This window comes from Cervus canadensis, chromosome 28 (genome assembly GCF_019320065.1).
Source record: "Cervus canadensis isolate Bull #8, Minnesota chromosome 28, ASM1932006v1, whole genome shotgun sequence".
Lineage (NCBI taxonomy): Eukaryota > Metazoa > Chordata > Mammalia > Artiodactyla > Cervidae > Cervus > Cervus canadensis.
In genome coordinates, this window is record NC_057413.1 from 2,625,305 (window position 1) to 2,645,491 (window position 20,187).

At 49.2% G+C, this 20,187-nt stretch overlaps 1 protein-coding gene across 2 annotated transcripts in view; it reads left to right on the forward strand.

The window, feature by feature from the left end:
- CDYL (chromodomain Y like) overlaps window positions 1-20,187 on the forward strand; it is a 94,227-nt gene that overhangs the window by 49,650 nt on the left and 24,390 nt on the right. The window contains exons 1-2 of one of the 2 annotated variants that reach the window (XM_043449643.1): window positions 8,120-8,343; window positions 10,756-11,422. In XM_043449643.1, the coding sequence (XP_043305578.1) occupies window positions 8,173-8,343; window positions 10,756-11,422 (838 nt within the window). In that variant the 5' untranslated portion in view covers window positions 8,120-8,172. Of the gene's footprint in view, window positions 1-8,119; window positions 8,344-10,755; window positions 11,423-20,187 lie in introns of those variants that run through there. The other variant, XM_043449644.1, reaches the window with a different exon arrangement.

Consider the following 20,187-nt stretch of genomic DNA (forward strand, 5'->3'; position numbering starts at 1 on the left):
CATGTGGTCTGTTCATCACACCCCTCAGGGCCCCTCTCGTTTCCAGGCCCTGCCTTTAAATTTCCGCCTGTTCCTCCACTGTCAGCCACCACCTCTGGGACCTCAGCCTTTGGCCAGGAGACCTGCAGCCTTTTCCTGGCGTGGGTTTTCTAACCTCTGCTCCCAGTCCCGTCAGTGCCCTTGACAGCTAAACTGCAGACTTTCCAGGCCAGCCCCGCAGCGGCGGAGTCACTGATGTGTCGGAGCTGGCACCAAGGTCCCCGCCCTCCACTCTTCTCACAGACTTCAGTCGATTTTCATGAGTATATGCTCGTCAATCTGTTGGTCGCCTTTGTTGGATTTCTAGGCCCAGAAGTAGTTGTTTTTCAACTTTGCCAAGTTTTGTAGTTTTTTCCACGGAGAGGATTTGTCAACCTCTTCTTTGCTCTCTCTGGGTCTGATTGGATCTGCTAAGACCATGAGACGTGATGGGCTGACCTTTTAAGACACCTGTTCTGGGGCACCACTTCCTAGCTCCCCTCCAGCGTCTCTCCTTCCTCCCGCTCTTTTGCAGTCTCTGCTGGACTCCCCTGTTCCATTTTGTAAATGTTTGAATGTCTCGGGGCCCAGTCCTCAAACTTTTTTTTTTCCCGTCTCTCTTGATACTTAACTCCCTTCGTGATCTCGTGGATTTAATGACTTTTAATTCCTACAAATTCCAGATTTCTATCTTTAGCTCACATTCCAGATGTGTGAGTCTCATGACCTTCCACGTTTCCTCTTAATGTGTTTAAAGCTGAATTCTTGTATCTTCTCGCATCCCAGTAAATGTCAGCTTCATCTTCCAGTTATTCAGGCCAGATATCCTGGTTAGCCTTTTTTCTTCGTTTTTCTCTCCTTCTCTTGTGTTTCGCCCACTAGGAAATCTTACCAGCGCTCCATTAAAACAGAGCCCAAATCCAGCCACTTCTCACCATTTCTCCCACATCACCAGCTGAGTCCAGGTCACACCTCTTCGCGCTGGGATTAGCACAGCTGCCTTGCCGTTCTTAATTCCACAGAGTAGCTCTGAAGTGCAAGCAGACATCATTCTTCTGCCCGGAACCTTCCATGGCTTCCGTTGTATTGATAGCGAACCCTGAATAAAGCTTGGCTGTAAGGCACTAAACTTAGCTCTGTCCGCACCCCAGCCTTCCTGACCTGGTCCTTCCCTCCTCCCCCTCTCCCTCCGTTCAAGTCCCCCCGACCTTCCTCCTGCTGCCCTCACGCTGCGGGTTCTCGCCCGCCCCTCGGGGTCTGTGTCAGCCGTTCCCCGTTCCCTCTGGCCGACCGTTCTTCTAGGTGTCCACAGATCACCTCCTCCTCATCAGCCTCTCTGCCGTTACCCTGTCATCCTCTGTGATTTTTCTCTTCTTCACAATTATGTGTATTTAATACATTTCACATTTATTAATTAGTCTGACTCCATTCACTTGACTTTAACTTCCGATATAGAAATAAATACTGTTTTTGTTTCCTCCTGTACCCTCAGAAAAAGCAGAAACCCAACAGGTTGCAGGGACTTCATACGTCTTGGTGGAATGGGCAGGTGGGTTGACGCTGGTTAGCAGGACTGGATTTTAGAATCCTTCCACTTCAAGGGCCTGCAGCCAGACTGTCAGGGTTTCACGATCAGAACCTCTACTTGGCAGACTGCAGAACTGGTTTGTCAGGCTCAGAGTCTGCAAACGTTGACTCCGCTTACCCCTTCCATGATCATCCAAAGGCTGTTGGGGTTCTGCATAGAAATACTATTTGTTAGTGCCCCTCTGCCCTAAACAATCTCCCCTAGATGGGGTTTGGAGGAAACAGAAGCGGGTGTGGGACGTCCCTGGCGGTCCAGTGGTTAAGATTCCATGCTTCCAGTGCGAGGGAGATGGGTTCAATTCCTGGTCAGGGAACTATGATCTGACGTGCCCTTTGGTGCAGCCAGAAAAGAGAGAAATTTGCGAAAGGGGCACGTGCTTACAAACACGCGTCTGCACCCCGGTTCAGCTTGCATGGTCTCTTGCTTACGTTACGGTGGGAGAGGTGAGCACGGGTCCCGCTTCTGCACCGCAGGGGCCGAGCAGCCTGGCTTCCATGGCATCTCCATGCAGGAGCTGAGGTTTGGGTTTCCGGCCAAAGCAGTTACATTCTGGCTCCTAAACGGTTTGTCTGCCATTGGTCCGGGTCTGTGTGCGCACGTGTGTTGGTGCAGAGTTTCACAGTCTTTTGTGGGCTGTAGAGCAGTTGCATTTCCTCCAGAGAGGGTGGTGGTATTTCTCTGGTGGGTGTACTCCTTCCTGTTAGCGGAACACTCGGGAGGGGGGCGGGTTTCTACACAAAGGTGTCCTCTCCGTGACTCAGCTTACCATTTATGAGAAAGATTTTCATCAGAGGGCATCAGTGAAGTCTGTCACAGATGTTACGTTTACTGAGTGCTTCGTGGGCACCTGGTATATTCTTATTTAACTTAATTTTGGCAAGTCTTGGCATTTAGGCTTGGCTTTCTTTGTGGAACATGTTGGTTTAGAAGTGAATGCTTTGGGAGAGTTCTTAAAATTGAGGATATATGGAGGCTTGCCTGTAGGACTGTAGTTTCTAACTTTGCTATTTTGTTAGGAAAAGGAACATTCTCAAAGTCAGAAATCCTAGTTTATCTGTTCTCACTTCCTGAACAATTTCATCTTTGTCTCCATCCATTTAATAAAACCAGACAGTAAAACATTCTGATTCAGAACAGGAATTTCTTTATTATTTCTTCAGGCTCTCTATTTTGCATCTTTGGTCTGTGTTGTCAATGAAAAATAAGAAATGCTTTTTTTCTATTTTGAGGTATCTGAATACCTCAAAGACTAATACAGATGTTATGAAATATGTTTTTATAGTTTTTCAGTTGTAGCAGCTGTGCGGGAATAGTTCTGATTCACTCTTGTTTATACAACACACATATATAGACTGGGTTCAAGTTGTGGTTTGTTTGTCAAGATGCAAGAAGCAAGTGGTTTCATTGGTGCCAGATACCATCCTACTCTTATTCAGAACAAAAGGCCAGAAATGTGACTTAACTGGTGAAATTTCTAAGGGGCTTACTCTTTAAAAATTTTGAATCTGTTTTCACTTGAAGAAAAAGTGGATGGCTGGGGTGAGTGTTATGACTTTTAGCAAACAGGGTCCATGTAATGTGTGTGCATATTGAGTTCCTGATCGCTTGCTGAGAAGGGAGACAGTAACAATTTCTACAGTTTCACCTTCAGTATCTGGTCTTCTCGCTGGGAGGGAAGGTGAGAGTAAGGATGGGACGTTCTGTGCATTTTTCATGGGGTAGATGGAAATCCACATTTGCTGATAGCCTAAATCATAACATGTTTGTTTTTGTTAGAAAGTTAACTTAGCATTTAGCACTTTGTAAAACATGGCCATCAAAAATTTTTATCCATCAAAATTTTTATCCTTACATTCTACCAGCCTGCTTCAAGAATAAGTTAATGGATAGACGTAGCAGAGCAGAATTCAGCCAGTCACTCCTGAAGGAATCAGGACTGACTCTGTGTCTGTGGTTAGCGTGTGGCAGAGTGAGCTGGCAGTGTGAGTGGCAGTGTGTTGTGTAAACAAGGGCTCCCGGCCTGGCTCTGAGGGGTGGAGCATGTGCCTTCTCCAGGTGCCTGGCTCTCCCCCCGCCTGCTCTCTCTTTGCCCCCGCCACCATCTTTGGTCGTCCACTCCGTTATTTCTTGGAGTCCATCTCCGCTGACACCGCTGGGCTCATTTCTCACCACGTGTTGCTTTCGCCTCACGTGGTGTGCTGCCTCGTTTCACTGGAAATGATGACGTTTAGATTCACTTGTGTCTCACAAGTTGGTGCTTGTGCCGTTTTGTTGTGGGCAGCAGTTCAAGCGTGGACATACCTTGTTTCGTTCAAACGCTTTCCTGTGGATGGACACTTGCATCAGCTGTTTCTGTTAGGATGAAGCTGCTGTGCCCTTTCTCCTACAGGTCTGTCCATGGACATATGTTCCCTTTTCTCTTGGGTAGATATGTAGGAGCAGAATTGCTGAGGTAGGTATGTGTTTAAGGCCGTTGCACAATTTTCCACACTTGCTGATGTTGACCTGAAGCAAATAGCCAGGTATTTCTCTAGCAAAGATGGATTTATCCAGGATCAGCAGAGAATTACAATTCAGGGTCCCATCTGTGGCACCCACTTGAAAGTCTGGCCCTCAAAGGAAGGAGCAGCTTTTATAGAGGGAACAAGTGAGGGGGCGGGCCTGGTAAACAGAGCCTTGGCTTCTCATTGGCCGATTCCTGGCAGGAAGAAGGGGAGTCTTCTCCTCCCCTGCTCTGCTATGGATGCAGGGGTGAGAGCTCCCCCTGCTGATCGGTCAGCTCTGTTTAAGTGGATTTTCTGTGCATTAGCATTAAACACCAGCATGTGTGAAAGTTCCAGTTGTCTTGATCCTCATTGGCATTTACTCTTGTTGTCTTAATTTTAGCCCCTATGTTAACTCTTAAGTTTAGCTAATATAAGCCCTCCAACTTTGTGCTTCTGTTTCAAGGATGTTTTGGCTATTCTAGATTTTTAAGTTTGACATACAAAATTTTAATTTGTCAATTTATATAAAAGAGCTTTGGGATTTTTGATTGGGATTCTGTTGTATCTGTGTTTCAATTTAGGAGAAATTGACAAATGCTGAGTGCTGATTTATAAACATGGTGTATCTTTCCATTTATAGGTATTTGATTTCTCTCAGTCATGTTTTGTCATTTTCAGCATAGATATTTTAGATGTTTTATTAAATGTATTTCTGATATTTTGCTTTCTGGTTATATTGTAAATGGAGATTTAAAATTATCAGTTTTATTTAATACCACTACATAAAAATACCTAATTTAAAAACATTTGTTGACCTTCATTGATTTTAATTCTGTGGCTACTGAACTTCCTTGCTTTTTCCTAACAGTTATTGTAGTTTCCTTTATTTTTGCATTTTTAAAATCAAGAATGAATATTGACTTTTTTTTACTCAACATGTTTTAATGACAGAAATTTTAAACATGTGAGTTGAAAAGATTTTATAGTGAGCATTCATAGGCCCACTGCAGCCTGTTCCCTGAGCATCTACTTGTCATCCTGCCATCTGTCCATCGGCACATTGTAAGTGCCCACATCAGGACACTCCACACTAACAGACTTCATTTAGCACGCAGTTGATTAACTTGAATTCCGTATTTGTTTATGGCTTTTTTCTATTGATGTAAATTTTTCTGACAGTCTTAAATACTATAAACACTTAAATAGTACTGTTGTTGTTCGGTTGCCCAGCCGTGTCTGACTCTGCGATCCCATGGACTACAGCATGCCAGGCCTCTCTGTCCCTCACCATCTTCCGAAGTTTGCCCAAGTTCATGTTCAGTGCATCAGTGATACCATCCACCCATCTCATCCTCTGACTCCCTTTTCTCCATCTGCCCTCAAACTTTTCCCAGCATTAGGGACTTTTCCAGTGAGTCAGCTATTCACATCAGATGATGAAAACACTGGAATTTGAACTTCAGCATCAGTCCTTCCAATGAGTAGTCAGGGTTGATTTCCCTTAAGATTGACTGGTTTGATCTCTTTTCTGTCCAAGGGACTCTCAGGAGTCTTCTTCAGCACCATAGTTCAAAGGCATCAATTCTTTGGCGCTCTGCCTTCTTTATGGTCCAGCTTTCACCATCTGTACCATAGCCTTCACTATACGGACCTTTGTCGGCAATGTCTCTGCTTTTCAACACACTATCTAGGTTTGTCATAGCTTTCCTGCCAAGAAGCAAACGTCTTCTGATCTCATGGCTGCAGTCACTATCCTTAGTGATTTTAAAGCCCAAGAAGAGGAAATATATCACTACTTCCACCTTTTCCCCCTCCATTTGCATGAAGTAATGGGGCTGGATGCCATGATCTTAGTTTTTTTAATATTTAGTTTAAGCTGGCTCTTTCACTGTCGTCCTTCACCCTCATCAAGAGGCTCTTTAGTTCCTTTTCACTTTCTGCCATTAGAGTGACAGTCATAGTCTAGTATAGTAAACTATAGTCAGAGTATATTATTGTCCTAAATACTATACAGCTGACCTCAACAAAGGCATATACCTCAACAAAGTGCAGCCCAAAGTCTCACTGAGCTAGAAAGTATCACCCCAGGCAGGAGGCTGGCTGATGCCCCTTCCCAGTCAGTTCCCTAAGAACATTTTTTTTTTTTTCAGTAATAGGGGCGGGGAGTGGCGGTGGGATTGGGGGGGAGGGGAATGGCTTGTTCAAGAATTTTCATTTAAATAGAATCATACAATGAGCAGTCTTTTAAGGAAGGTTTTTTCATTCAGTGTAAGGTTTTGAGACTCACCCATATGTGTGTATCACTACTTGATTTCTTTTTGCTGAGCTTATTGTACATACTCATTTGTCCAGTGACTTGCAAACATGGACTATTTCTAGTTTGGGTCCATTATGAACACAGTTTCTATAAATAGTTTTGTACAAGTCTTTTTGTAGATGTATGTTTTCATTCCTTTTGGCTAAGTAATGATTGAAATTGCTGCGTCATAGGGTGGGTATTTGTTTAGTTTTATAAAATGCTGACAGACCTTTTACCAAAATGGGTGTGCCATTTTAAAATCCTGCTGACAGTGTGTGTATGAATCTTCCAGTTGTACCTTCTTGGTGTTTTTTTCTTTTTAGCCATTTTAATGGGTATGTAGTGGTATGGCATTGTCTATTTGCATTTCCTCATGAACCATGAGGGTTCATCCCTTCTTAATGTGTTTTACTAGGCATTCAGGTATCTTCTTTTGGGAATGTATGCTTAAATCTTTTGCCCACTTTTAAATTACATTTTGGTCTTTTCATTATTGAACTCAAGGGATTCTTTAGTAGTCTTAGGGACCAGTCTTTGGAGATACTTTTTCTGGATACTATCTTCCAACCTGTGGCTTGTTTATACATTTTCTCAACATTATTTTCTGATGAAGTCTGGCTTACCGATTTTCTAACATGGTTATTGCTTTTTATGACTTAAAACACCTTTGCCTACCTCTAGGCACAAAGATGATGTCTTACTTTTGCTATGAAAGCTTCATATATAGATTTCCCTGGTGGACCAGTGGTTAAGACTTCTGTACTTCCAGTGCAGGGGGTGTAGGTTCCATCCCTGGTCTGGGAAGTAAGATTCCACATGCCGTCGGAGAACCTTTGTTTTCTTTCTGTCCTGTGCAACCCTCAGCCCATCCCAGCTCATTCCTGGGCCCTGATTACTGTGTGCTCTGAGGTCCGTGAAAGTGGGCTGGGTTTTGGAATGACCGTTTTTGATTAATTCTACTGCTCTGTAAACTGTCAGAGGACTTTGCTGTGTTAAGGAAGGTTTGGCTTTACTTCTTTCACATTTTGATTTTGCAGATTGAGTTTTAGAAGGAAATCCTAACAACAAGAACCTTTGTCTGCAGTTCTGTACTTTTATGAAGAATTTGTCTTATAAAATTTTTTTGCGTTGAAATTCTGTAACTAGAAGTGGATACTTGGTATATATTAACGCTTTAGGAAAGACAGTGCGTCGATACTAGCTGTCAGAACCAGTTATGAGGTGGATTTCAAGAGGAAGGGACTGAAAACCCAAAGAAAGATTTCTTCATGCGTTGTCTTGTGATCAGATATTCCTCACCACAGAAGTGCTCTGAAATAGCTTCGGGCTTCTAGTAAAATATTGTTGAATCCAGGTGATGTGCCTTCTTGGAGATGATTTCGGCCAGAGAAGGAATGAAAACGCTTTGCCTTCAAGCTTTCATGAGGGGGGAGGACGTTTGTCCTTGAAGAGGGGGACATGTCCGGGTTGGTGTGAAGTTGGTGTGAGGGGCCCGAGGCGGCGGTGGCCTGACTGGCCCACCCTGTGTCTCACCCAGCGCGGCCCGTCCCTGTACCCGCCTCAGCTGCACGCGTCGTCTGCACGCGCCACGCCCACGCGAGAGTTGGTGGAGTCGCGCGAGATTGCGCCCTGAGCGCCGCGTCCCTGCGAGAGTTAGAGCTGCACATGCGCACTCGGGGCCCTCGCGCCTTCCTTTTGCTGCTGGGTCGCGTGCCGGGGCCCTTCCGGGTTTTAAATAGTTGAAGGAAACCCAATGCGTCATCTTTTAGAGAACGCGTGAAATGATAAATCCCAGCTTTAGTGTCTATGAGTGGAGTCGTGTTCGGAGCGCCGTGGTTGGAGGCCCGCATGGCCTCTCACAAGCTCTGGTCTCCTGGCTGCGCCTTTTGCCGCCGCCTCTGTCGGTGTCCGAGCAGCGCCTGACCGCCGCGCTCACACACAGCGCTGCCCAGGTCCTGGGGGACCAGCTGTGGGGATCCGGTAGACCTTGATGGTCCCGGAGGGAGGGCCCGCCCTTCCTGACGAGACCCTGCGGCAGCTTGAGGGGAACGGGCTCCGCTGGGTCAGCCTCCCTCATGCTTCTGGGGTAGAAATTGACACAGAAAGGAAATATTAAACATAGTTCGCTTTTACAAGATAATCTCTTTAGTCCCTTGTATTTAAAACTTTTTTAAGTTATTTCTGCCATGAAATTGATTTGCGTGGAATTTTCCAGAAATACATGTTTCAAATGGAAATATTTACGCCTTTAAACACAACTCTTCACAAGCAAAGGAGTGAGAGAAAAGCCACTTTGAAAGCTCCATGCCCTGCCGTGCATACTCTGTGGGCCCACCAAGCGGGCATGAGGCTGGTGTGATGGGGGGTCCTCTGCTGGGCCTGAAACAGGGCCTTTCTTCACCCTTCATCCTTGTCGCACAGAAGCAGTAACGTGTATTTAGCTTCAGGCTTTTCTGTAGTTATTCAGCTGCTCTGTCGTGTCTGAGTCTTTGCGACCCCCTAGAGTGGAGCACACCAGGCTCCCCTGTCCACCGCCAACTCCCAGAGTTTACTCAAACTCATGCTCATCGAGTCAGTGAAGCCATCCAACCATCTCATCCTCTGTCGTCCCCTTCTCCTCCTGCCCTCAGTCTTTCCCAGCATCAGTGTCTCTTGCAGGGAGTCAGCTTTTTGTGTCAGGTGGCTAAAGTTTCTGTAGTTTTTGGGCTTTGATTCTCTGTGCCCCAGGTAGATACACTGGAGGGTTTGGGGGGCATCTTGACAATAGGGGAGATGCTGGGGGAGGTGTCCCCGGCTGCACTCAGCTTTTGCTGTTTGGGAATGCTGGAGAACCAGGTACACCGTTGTCATTTGTCCTAACCTGTGTCTTTGCTGAAGACCTTGATGGTGGCTCAGACCTATGTCCTTAATTAAAGAGTTGGCCGACTGTGTGGCTGAGGCCTCTTCCTACAAGGGATGAAGTGCCTGCTGCCACTGGGGAAGTGGGCTGGTGGTTTCTGTATTGACCAGAGAGATAACAGCAGATTCTAAGTATTTCCGCAAAACTTGGGAGACATTTATGTTAAATATATTTTGTTCACATGAGTCATAGGCAGTCCCCTACTAACATGTAGGGCATTAATTAAGGTGGTGGAATTTGTCACAGTAATGGTAATAGCAATATGTTTCATGGCAAGGGTGCATGAATTGTTGTGGGATGTGTTGATTGTGAAATTCAAAGATTAACAGCATCTTCCTTTAAAGATGTTGGCGTTAAAACTAGTTAAAACCCAGTTTGAAAGGTAAATAACCCGATTACCAAGAAAGCATTAGGTCCTCTGTTGACCGTTTTGGTTTTAACCGAGTGTTTCTGAGCGATACTTGCAGTGCAGACCCTGTTTCCTCAGCGGGCTGGTGCAGACCACCTGGCATAGACCACAGCTGTGCTGCGTCTGGAGCACCTGCTGCTGGCACCACGATGACCAGGCAGAGGGCTGGTGATGCCCGGCCCTGGCCAGTTGTGACTGTGAAAACTGGCTCAGCTGGTCAGGGTTCATTGTAAAAAGTGAAGAGAGAGCCCCCTTTGAATCACACCAAAAAAATGACCGACGTAATGCACGTTCATACATCCTGAGCCTAAGATTTTAGTACTTTGACTTCATCTTAGGAAAACCATTAAAACCTTGAGTGTTGTGTTACTGTTCTGTTTCTAGGCAGGTTGGCTCCAGAGGGGTCAGCCATTTACATCACCTGTTAACAATTTTTATCGTTTTTGATGTTCCATTTCTCCTTGGAAGAAAAGTTATGACCAACCTAGACAGCTTATTTAAAAAGCAGAGACATTACTTTGTTAACAATGGTCTGTGGTTTTTCCAGTAGTCATGTATGGATGTGAGAGTTGGACTATAAAGAAAGCTGAGCGCTGAAGAATTGATGCTTTTGAACTGTGGTGTTGGAGAAGACTCTTGACAGTCCTTTGGACTGCAAGGAGATCCAACCAGTCCATCCTAAAGGAGATCAGTCCTGGGTGTTCATTGGAAGGACTGATGTTGAAGTTGAAACTCAAATACTTTGGCCACTTGATGGGAAGAACTGACTCATTTGGAAAGACCCTGATGCTGGGAAAGATTGAAGGTGGGAGGAGAAGGGGACGACAGAAGATGAGATGGTTGGGTGGCATCACTGACCCAATGGACATGAGTTTGAGTAAGCTCCGGGAGTTGGGGATGGACAGGGAGGCCTGGCGTGCTGCAGTCCGTGGGGTTGCTAAGAGTCGGACAGGACTGAGCGACTGGACTGAACTGATGTTTCATTATTATGAGTTACCCTCACAGTTTATTTTTCAGATGATGCGTTCATAATTTTCTGTTTTCCTCTCTAAACAGGTTGAAAGGATCGTTGACAAGAGGAAAAACAAGAAAGGGAAGACAGAGTATTTGGTTCGGTGGAAAGGCTACGACAGTGAGGACGACACCTGGGAGCCCGAGCAGCACCTGGTGAACTGCGAGGAGTACATCCATGACTTCAACCGGCGCCACAGCGAGAAGCAGAAGGAGGGCACCTTCTCCAGAGCCAGCCGGACCTCCCCGAACAATGCCCGGAAGCAGATCTCCAGGTCCACCAACAGCAGCTTCTCCAAGGCCGCCCCCAAGGCCCTAGTGGTGGGCAAGGAGCACGAGGCCAAGAGCAGCCCGCTGTTTGCCTCCAGCCAGAAGTTCCGGAAGAGCCCCGCGCCGGGCCTGGCCACCCGCAAGAACATGGACCTGGCCCGGTCGGGCATCAAGATCCTTGTGCCCAAGAGCCCCATCAAGAGCAGGACCGCGGTGGACGGCTTTCAGGACGAGAGCCCCGAGAAGCCGGACCCCGTGGAGCAGGGGCCGGAGGACACAGCGGCCCCAGAGGCGGCAGCTGAGAAGCCGGTCGGGGCCCTGCTGGGCCCGGGGGCGGAGCGGGCGCGGATGGGGAGCCGGCCCCGGATACACCCGCTGGTGCCGCAGGCCTCGGGCCCCGTGACGGCAGCCATGGCCACGGGGCTGGCCGTGAATGGGAAAGGTGAGTGATGCGCTGGGGCGGGGGAGGAGGGGCAGAGCGGAAGGGGGCGCCCCCTCACCACCACGGTTCTGCCCCGGAAGGCGGCCTGGCCGGCCTGAGCGCAGGGGCTTCCGCGGGCCCTGCTCCCAGCAGAGCAGGTGTGAGTCTGGGAGCCCTGGAGAGAGCTCACCAGCCCCTCATCTGTTTACTGGAAGGCTGGAGCGTCGGCCTCTGAAGTCAGCTGCCCACGGGCTGGCCCACTGCGTTGACTGCGTTTAAACAGCGCCCCTCTAGGTAGGTCGTGGCTGGCATTTCTTTCCTTTCTACTTTTATGCATCTTAACACACTGGGTCTCATGCTAGGAATCCATCTGAAATTTCAGAGTGTGAGCAGTATTGATTAGAAGTCACGGTTCTTACTGTCCTCAGCCATCTAGATAACCAGAAACGGTTTTCAGTGAGGGTATCAACGACTAATAAATAAGAGACTTTAGGGGTCTCTCTGAAGCAGTCAGCTTTGGGATCTTTATTTCAAAGTAGGGGTCCGTTCAGCGTGGGTGCTGCTCTCTGTTGCGTTTTTACGTCGTTCTTGCCCCTGGACCGTGCAGCTCAGGTGGTCACCCTGTGGCCTGCCCGACCCCTGGGTCGCACACCTGGATGTCAGCAGACGGCTTCCTTCCCAGTGCTTCCCCAGGCCTGGTGAGCCGCCACTTCTGAGATTTTACTGCGTCTTCTCTGGTGTAAGCCTTGCCTCTCCATGGGTCCTGGTGCCTTCCCCCCTGCCCCGGCTGTCTTACTGGCCCCCTTGCTTCCTGCCCTCCGACAGCTCCCATCCACTTCCCGTCTGTTCTTGAACAGGACAGGCATCCCCAGTCGCCAGGCCGGTTGCTCCACCGTCGCCTCAGTCAGCTGGTGCCTGTGAGTCTGGCTGGGCGTCCGCTGCTTCCGGGGCACCCGCTCTTCTCTGCTGGGAGCTGCCCGGCCCTCCCGCGCCTCGTGGACTCTGGTCCCCTCTGGTCCGGGACCCACTGCTCCCCCACCCCGTCCGTGGGCAGGACGGGGGCCGCCTCTGTCCTGTGCGTGTTCTCAGCCCACGCTCAGTGGACTTGTGCGGAACAAGACGCAGGGGTGGTGTGGGGAGCTCTGTTCCCCTGAGACACCGCTCGGCCCGCTCGCTGTGGTGGGTCCCGCCGGCTAGGTCTCGGGCCCTGGATCCCAGGGAGGAGGACAGGCTGAAGTCGGGGTCCCCTTTGCACAGTAGCGGTCCCTTGCCGGTATTTGTCCGACACGTACTTCGCCTGGGTGCTCTACCCCTCCCTGCCCTCCGCCTCCCCTGGAGCTCCTGTGAGCGCGTTTACAGAGCTGACCCCTCAGACACGGGCCTTGAGCTCGGTGTCAGGAAGGACTGTAGAGGTTCGGGGTAGACGAGACCTGGTGGTGGCCGATAGAAGGCTCCACTTCACAGGGAAGTCGAGTCCGGAGAGCTTGTGGGGTTCAGGCAGAGCGGGAGTCAGTGCCGTTTCTCAGTTCCTCCCAGTTTGTTCTCCTCCCCATTGCTGGTTGCCTCTGCCAGGCAGGCAGACAGACCCGTCCTCCTGCGTGGCAGACGCTGGGTCCTGCTCTGCGCCCGTCTCTGCTGCTGCAGACGGGGGCCGGGGCCTGCGGGCCAGACCCTGTGTGGCCTATGCGACGTGGCCTGTCAGCTGAGAGTGGTTTTCACATCTTCCGATGTTGAGAAAATCAAGAGGAATAATACTTCATGAGCCATGAAAATATAAGAAACTCTGATTTCTGTTTCATAAAGTTTTATTGGAACGTGGCCATGTTTGTTCACGCTGATGGCCTGTGTCTGCTTTCCAGCTGTGGGGACAGACTTGAGTCACTGTGACAGAGCCCACGTAGCCCGCGGGGTGAAGGAGGTACACACTCACACACACCCCGCTCTGGGTTACACACACACAGCACACACGCTCTAAGAACTTGAGTCATCGTGACAGAGCCCGTGTAGCCTGCGGGCTAGAGGTACGCACACACGCACTCGCTCTGGATTATACACACGCACACACAGAATCCTTGTGACAGAGACTGCATAGCCTTTGAACTGAAGAAGGTGTGTACACACACACTCACACTCAGTCACTCTACTGGTCTAGGAAGCCACGGTCCCGGCGGGCAGACTCGGACTCTGTGGTTGATCCTCACAGACCTCCCCGGGGCAGGGACCCCTCTGTCTGCACATGCCGCCCTTGGCGCAGCTCTGCAGGGCTGGCTGCCCTCAGCAGAAGCCTTCAATTCTGTGCATGAGGTGTGCCGTGGCTTCTGTTTGAAGTTAAAGTTGGTAACTTCTTTTTTCAGAATCCTGACCATTTCAAAAATTTCTTCAGTATCTGTAAGGGTGACTGTGGTTAAAACCACAAGGGGCATGGGAGCATAAAATCTCACACGCCTTTCATCTTGTTCTGTGGGGGTGGGTGGATTGGGGTGAGAGTGACGTACTCCCCAGGGCCCCCGGGAGCGCCCTTCGCTCCTGCTCCCCTGAGTGGCCACAGGTTGAGAACCTCCCCCCACGCAGATGGTGGGAAGGCCGGCAGCCCCCCGGGAGTGTCTGCAGGGCTGCGGCGGGCCCGTCTTGCAGGGGCGTCAGGGTCGGGGCGCCTCTTCCCCCGCGGGGCTGAGCGCCCCACGCCCCTTAGCCAGAGCTGGGCCTGCGTGTGGCGGGCGTGAGTCGGGCGGGCCAGCGCTCGCTGCAGAAGAGCTGTGGCCCCGTCCCTGGGTTGTGCTCAGCAGGAGCGGGCGCATGGGCCGGAGCATGGAACCTTCCAGAAAAGCCTGTCCTCGCCCATGGTGTGTCTTTTTCACAGCAAGCTGGGCTGAGGCCCTTCTGAGGAGTTAGTCCACGTTTGCACTTCGTTAACACAGAGTTAATTTTAGAGCTGCATCAGAACCCTGATTTGTTTTTCTGAAACTAATTGAAGCACTGCTTGTGGAGTCATTGGGAAACGAACCATCTCCTATTCAAAACATTAATCGTGTGGGGGGATATTTTTGCTACCAAGCACAACAGATATTTAAATGTCTGTTACCCAAAAGAGTAAATGTTTCTGGAGAATTTTAACATACACACAGTGACTCTTACAGACTAACCGTATGTGTGTTTAGTTTTTGATGATTTTAAGTATGAAACAGAGGTTTAAAAGATGAATATGTTGCTTTACTCAGAAATAGAAAAAGTTTTAAATTTAGGCAGTGCAGCTGTCTTTCCAGTCTATTTTATTAATAAGTTAATGATTCTGTTTTTATGCTCTTTTAATTGCCTGGTGAATTAATCCTACAAAAGCAATTGCTTTTAAAAACTGTATTATCATTACTTTGTTCTTTTGTGAATTCAAATATGTTGTTGATCACCATTCCACAAGTATGACATTTGAGAAAAGGTTATTAGCAAACTTTTTTTCCTAATGACGTCTAAACCTTATCAGTGTTACAGTGTAGGGTTGGCAGCTGGATTTTAAGTCCAAACTAACAGTGGCTCATCATTAAAGAACCCGCCTGCCGGTGCAGGAGATGAAGAGTTCAGTCCCTGGGTCAGGACTATCCCCTAAAGGAAGGCATGGCAACCCACTCCAGTATTCTTGCCTGGAGAATCCCACGGACAGAGGAGCCTGGCGGGCTACAGTCCATGGGGTTGCAGAGTCAGCTACTAACAACAGATTCAGGAGGAGAATGACTGAGGAAACACAACAGACCACATGTTTTCCATCTCATGAGCATTTTCAGTCGAAGCAAGGACCTGGGAGGAAGCGTGCTTTTTCCAAAGAGGTGCATGTAAAGTCCTCCGATAAGAAAGTGAGACAGGTGGTGGGTCCTCGCCCCTGTGCGTGTCAGGGAAGCCCAGAGCTGCTTTGTCAGAGGCGGCCTGGGGCCGCTTACTGCATAAGTGCCGAAAGTGCCGAAAGTGGAGCCTAACCCCAGGGAGGTTAAGAAACCAGGAGACTGGGGCGCAGAGAGTCCTGGCAGGGCTGCTGCAGGAAGTGCCTGCAGGACAGGGGACGTTTGAAGCCACACGGTAGCAGACAATTAAACGTGCGCCCGAGGGCGAGACACGAAGGGTTTCCCTTTGAAACCAGCAGATGTCGGTTGGCATCTCCTGTCTGACAGGCCCCGGCGTCCTGGACGAGCCTGGGTCCCCTCGGGAGGAGCCCCGCCCCCACCAACCTCCGCGCTCTGTCCTCTGCTCCTGGGGGACGCCCCTCCTCGCTGCCCCTCGAGGGTTTTTAGGGACACTCAGGGATACCTGGCACTCCGGGCAGCGTTGACCCAGCGAGCCCACTTTGGGGTCCCAGTGACGGTGTGGTTTCTCTCTTCTTCCCACACTCTGTGGTGTCTTCTCCTGTGCCCATGGTTCTCAGGGTCGTGGTCCCCAGAGCAGCGGCAGCACCCAGGCACCTGCCCAGGCCCTGTCCCGCCTCCCGAGCTGGACTCCTGGGGGCCAGGGCGCCCGCCAGGGGGTACCGGTGCCGTCCCATGCTGTTTTCTGTGACTTGGTGGTTTTGTGGAGCAGGATGGGAAGTGACTGTCCGCTAACACAGTTCATCTAACTGTCTGCTACTTTATTTTAGGTTCTTATAGTTAGATTTAGTTCCTATTCGGTCTTGATTTAAAATTGTCTTCAGGTGTTCGTAATTGCTTTTTAGTAAGTATTTTAACAGTAAATTTTTAAGTAACAGGAAGACATAAAATATTGGGTTGTCAAAAAAGTTCTGTCTGGTTTTTCTGTAACATATTAAAACATCCCAAAGGGGAAGAAAAAGGTAAAAGTCCCGCCTCCCCCATCCCACCACCACCTCCTCCTGTGAGAACTGCTCCTAACCGTTCTCTCCTTCCAGAAACGGCACAGACATGCGTGTCTTTTAAAGACGTCAGTGGGCTCCTGCTTGTCTTATGGTTCTGCCGCTGAGGTTCCGTTTTTATTTTTATGATCCGTCTTGGATGTGTTTTCACACTCACGTGACCAGCCCTTCGATCTTTAAAGGTCTTGTGGTTATTTTATGGCGTGAACGTCTTCTGTAACGCCTGCGGTCGGAGCTGCAGTGTCGAGCTTCTCAGCAGGGGGCGCTGTGGCCTTGGGCCCGGGCGCTCCCCGCTCAGCGTCCGGCTCTGCCTGTAGATGCTCCGTGGCCTCGGGCACTGGGACATGTGGCAGTGTGTTCTGCTCCCGTCTGCCTGCACACCCGCCTTCCCAGGGGCCTGTGTCTGGGTGCGTCCTCTAGGGGAGAACCGCATTATATTTTTTCTAAATGAATGTATTTTATTGACGCTACCACTGCAGAAAAGGTAGTGTAACCCCCGCCCTGTCTTAAACACAAATGCTGTGAATTTGACAAGTACGCTGAGCAAAACAGGAGAGTGTGCCGTCACCCGCTCCCTCAGAATCCCGCGTCCTCCCCCAGAGGGAACGCTCACTATTTGCCGTGTGTCGTTCCAGATGTTTTTCTGTCTGCTTGGACTTCTCAGCGTGGAGTCGTCCTCCGTCAGTGTTCCTGGGTTTGTCTTTCTCACTTGACGTCACGTCTTGGAGAACTTTCTGTGTTAAGACTCATATCTCTGCCTCTCTTCTTTTTAAGTTGTAAACTTGATTATTTTTTTAAAATATGATTTCAGACTTACGGGGATGTTGGGAGACAGCGGAAGGGAGGCACATCTACCCTTTGTCCGTATGTTCACCATTTTCCATGTTTCGCCTCATTTACTCCCTCCCCGCCCCCTGCCCCACATGTGTGTGTTCATACCCACATGGATGTACATGTAGAGGTGCTGTCCTCTCGAGTCATTTGAGGCTATGCGCTTGCTGTTGAGAACAAGGGTGAATGCAAGGGCTACAGCAGACCTAAGGTTTTGATAGATGGGAGCAAATTCATCTCTAAACAAACTTGAAGACCAGGTGCCCATTCACCTGTTCTTTAATCAACCCTTAATAAATCTGCCTGATGAGAAGGTAGAAAATGAAATCATTGTTTTAATTTTAAAACATGAAAACTGTTTCACAAGCTACATTTGCCTGTTTGCATTCATTTTTCTGTTGATTTTCTTAATGTATCCCTTACTTGTTGGGAGGGGGTGGGGGCAGAGGGGTGGGTAGTTTAACTTTCTCAAAATGTGAAGTCTTCGCGTCCATGTCAGCCTTACCGGGGGCCACACTCATCTTGTGTCTGAGCCCGTGTGTGCGCGCCCTCCTGGCCCCATGCAGGACGGGGCTCCCACACCAGGGGGTAGCATGGACCGGCCTGTCTGGTGTCTGCCTTAAGGGGTTTACGGCAGCCTGAGGAGAGTCTCAGCGCCTTTTCTCCCGGGACAGGCTTCATCCTGGGGTGGGGGTGATCAGGAGCCCTAAAGTCTGCTTTTGAAATTAAACATTTGGCTCCGTCTGGGTCGGGGGTGAAGGCCGTGGAGCCTGAAACGCATCCTGTGTCTGGAAGCCCCTCTCTTCCCCGGGGCTGGCAGCTTGAGTGGGGGTCCGCTTTCAGCAGCAACCTTCTCTCTCCAGCCTGCAGGACTGATTCTGCTGATAGCTGTCATCGTGGCAATTTCTGGGAGTCTACAGGGATCAGAGCCTTAACAGGGACAATCTCTGGTTGTAATTAAACCCTCAAGTCAAGTAGTTCACAAGACATGGTGTGTTAGGAGGCATGCCCACGATTTTGATTGTTTCATGTTGGTAACAGGGTAAGGGTTTTGTATCTCATCCCATGAGTGAGTCCACCTGTCACATGTCAGACGGGGGCGGCAGGACTGAGACACCAGCGCGGTGTTTGCACAGACGGAGGTACCACGAGAGGTGGGAGAGCGCAGGATGGCCGGACGCCCCCTGACCTCGGCCTCCGCGGGAGCCTGCGGGGTTGTGAGAGGGGAGGTGCGGCGGGAGCGAGGCTCCTCTTGCTCCCTGTTTCCAGGCTTTGGCATTGAGCCTAATCGCTGTCACTGCGGAGAATGACAGGTTAACTGCTCTGCTGCTCTGTTTTATGAATGAGAAGTTGCTTTAACTGCCAAGTATTCCCTTTTAGTACAGGACTTGGAGTTTTCGAAACCATGAGATAGAAACGGTATATAACGCTTTCTGTATATAACATGGATATATAACGTGGCTTGGCATACACCCCAGGGGAGAATCAACATGGTGGTTGGGGTTTGAAATCAAGAAACCAATGCTGGGTGGCTGTTTCTCAGCCTGAAGGTATCTGGTTTTTAAAATATTGTTAGCTCACATGAAAATTGAAGCCTGCTTTTCAAGTCAAGTAATGACATGGACACATCTGTATCTCAAGGTGGTTGATACCTGTTTACGGTTTGACCCTTGAGGAACACCGTGGGGGTGTTGGGGGTGCCAGCCCTGCACGCAGGTGAACGCCCCTGGGGAACTCACGGCGGCCTCTGTGTCCACAGCTCCTCATGCACAACGCTTCCGTGTCTGTGGTAAATTCTGCGGTGGGGTGTGTGTGTGTAAACCCTACATCTCTAGCCGTTCACCCACGGACACTTAGATGGTTTCCCTGTCTTGGCTATTGTAAGTAATGCTGCTGTAAGCAAAAGAGTGTGTGTATCTTTTTGAATTAGTGTTTTTATTCTCTTTAGATAAATACCTAGAAATGGGAATTGCTGGATCGTATGGTAACTGTATGTTTTAAATTTTTGAAGAGCCTCCGAAATGTATTTCCATAGCAGCTGCACCTACTTATCAAAGTTGTTGATTTTAGAACTTTGATCGAAGGATCCAGTTATAGTGGGCTTTAAAGCCCTCATTAATAATCAGTGTGAGAGTGCCTCTTCTAAGCGTTGAATAGACTCTCGGTTTCAATTCTGAGATGGTGGTTTTGTGTCTTGAAAGATGACACGGCTGTTAATGTCAAGAAGGCAGCAGCTAACTGACTTGATTTGCGTTGCTTCCCCGTGTGCACAGAGGAAGCCTGCCTGTTGCGGGCGTGTTTTGGAAAGGTACAGCGGATCACAAGATTGTTGGAGGGGACAGCCAGGAGGCGAGGACTCTGAAGTTATGAGTAAAAAGTTGAGATACAAGAAGAAGCTTTTGAGATGTGTAGGCATATCAAGGAGTATGAGTTAGTTCTCATCATTTGAGAGCATAGAAGTTACTCTCTTCCCTGGAAACATCAGACTCTTGCTGGGGGTGGTTGAGGGAGCAGCAAAACCATGTGTGATTCTGGGGATGTCCTCCCTAAGGCTGTCCTGTGAGCCAGGGGTGCTTGTTTTATTTTTGCTCTCTCTGAGTTTGTGGAAAATAAGCAGACCCAGTATTGACACTGATATCATATGATCAAGGTCAAAATTTTATATGGTTTCAAGATGAAATTTTTTTCTCCTGAATCTACCATTTCTTTCATTTGTTTTTAATCATAATACTCATTTTGAAGTTTCAAATACAATTAAGGAGAAGACAGCTCAGAGGGGAGCCTGGGTTATTGTTTGTTCGTTTGTTTTCAGAGCAGGAGAAGTAGCGGTGGAGTCGGTCAGAAGGAATGACTTCCCCGGTGAGGGGCTGTGGAGGGGGCTGGGTCTCGCTTTTCACAGGAGTGTTACACCTGCCCTCAGACGGGTGTGCGTGGAGGGCGGGCAGCGTGGTGTCAGGATGCACACGCGGTTGCCTGCCCAGCTGCGGTGCTTCACCCCTCGGCATTACAGACACCTGACTGTGTCTGCTCTGCCCCGATCAGAGAGAGAGACCACTTACAGGCATCTGCTTTGGAGCAAACGTGGTTTCTTTCAGGCAGCCCAGAA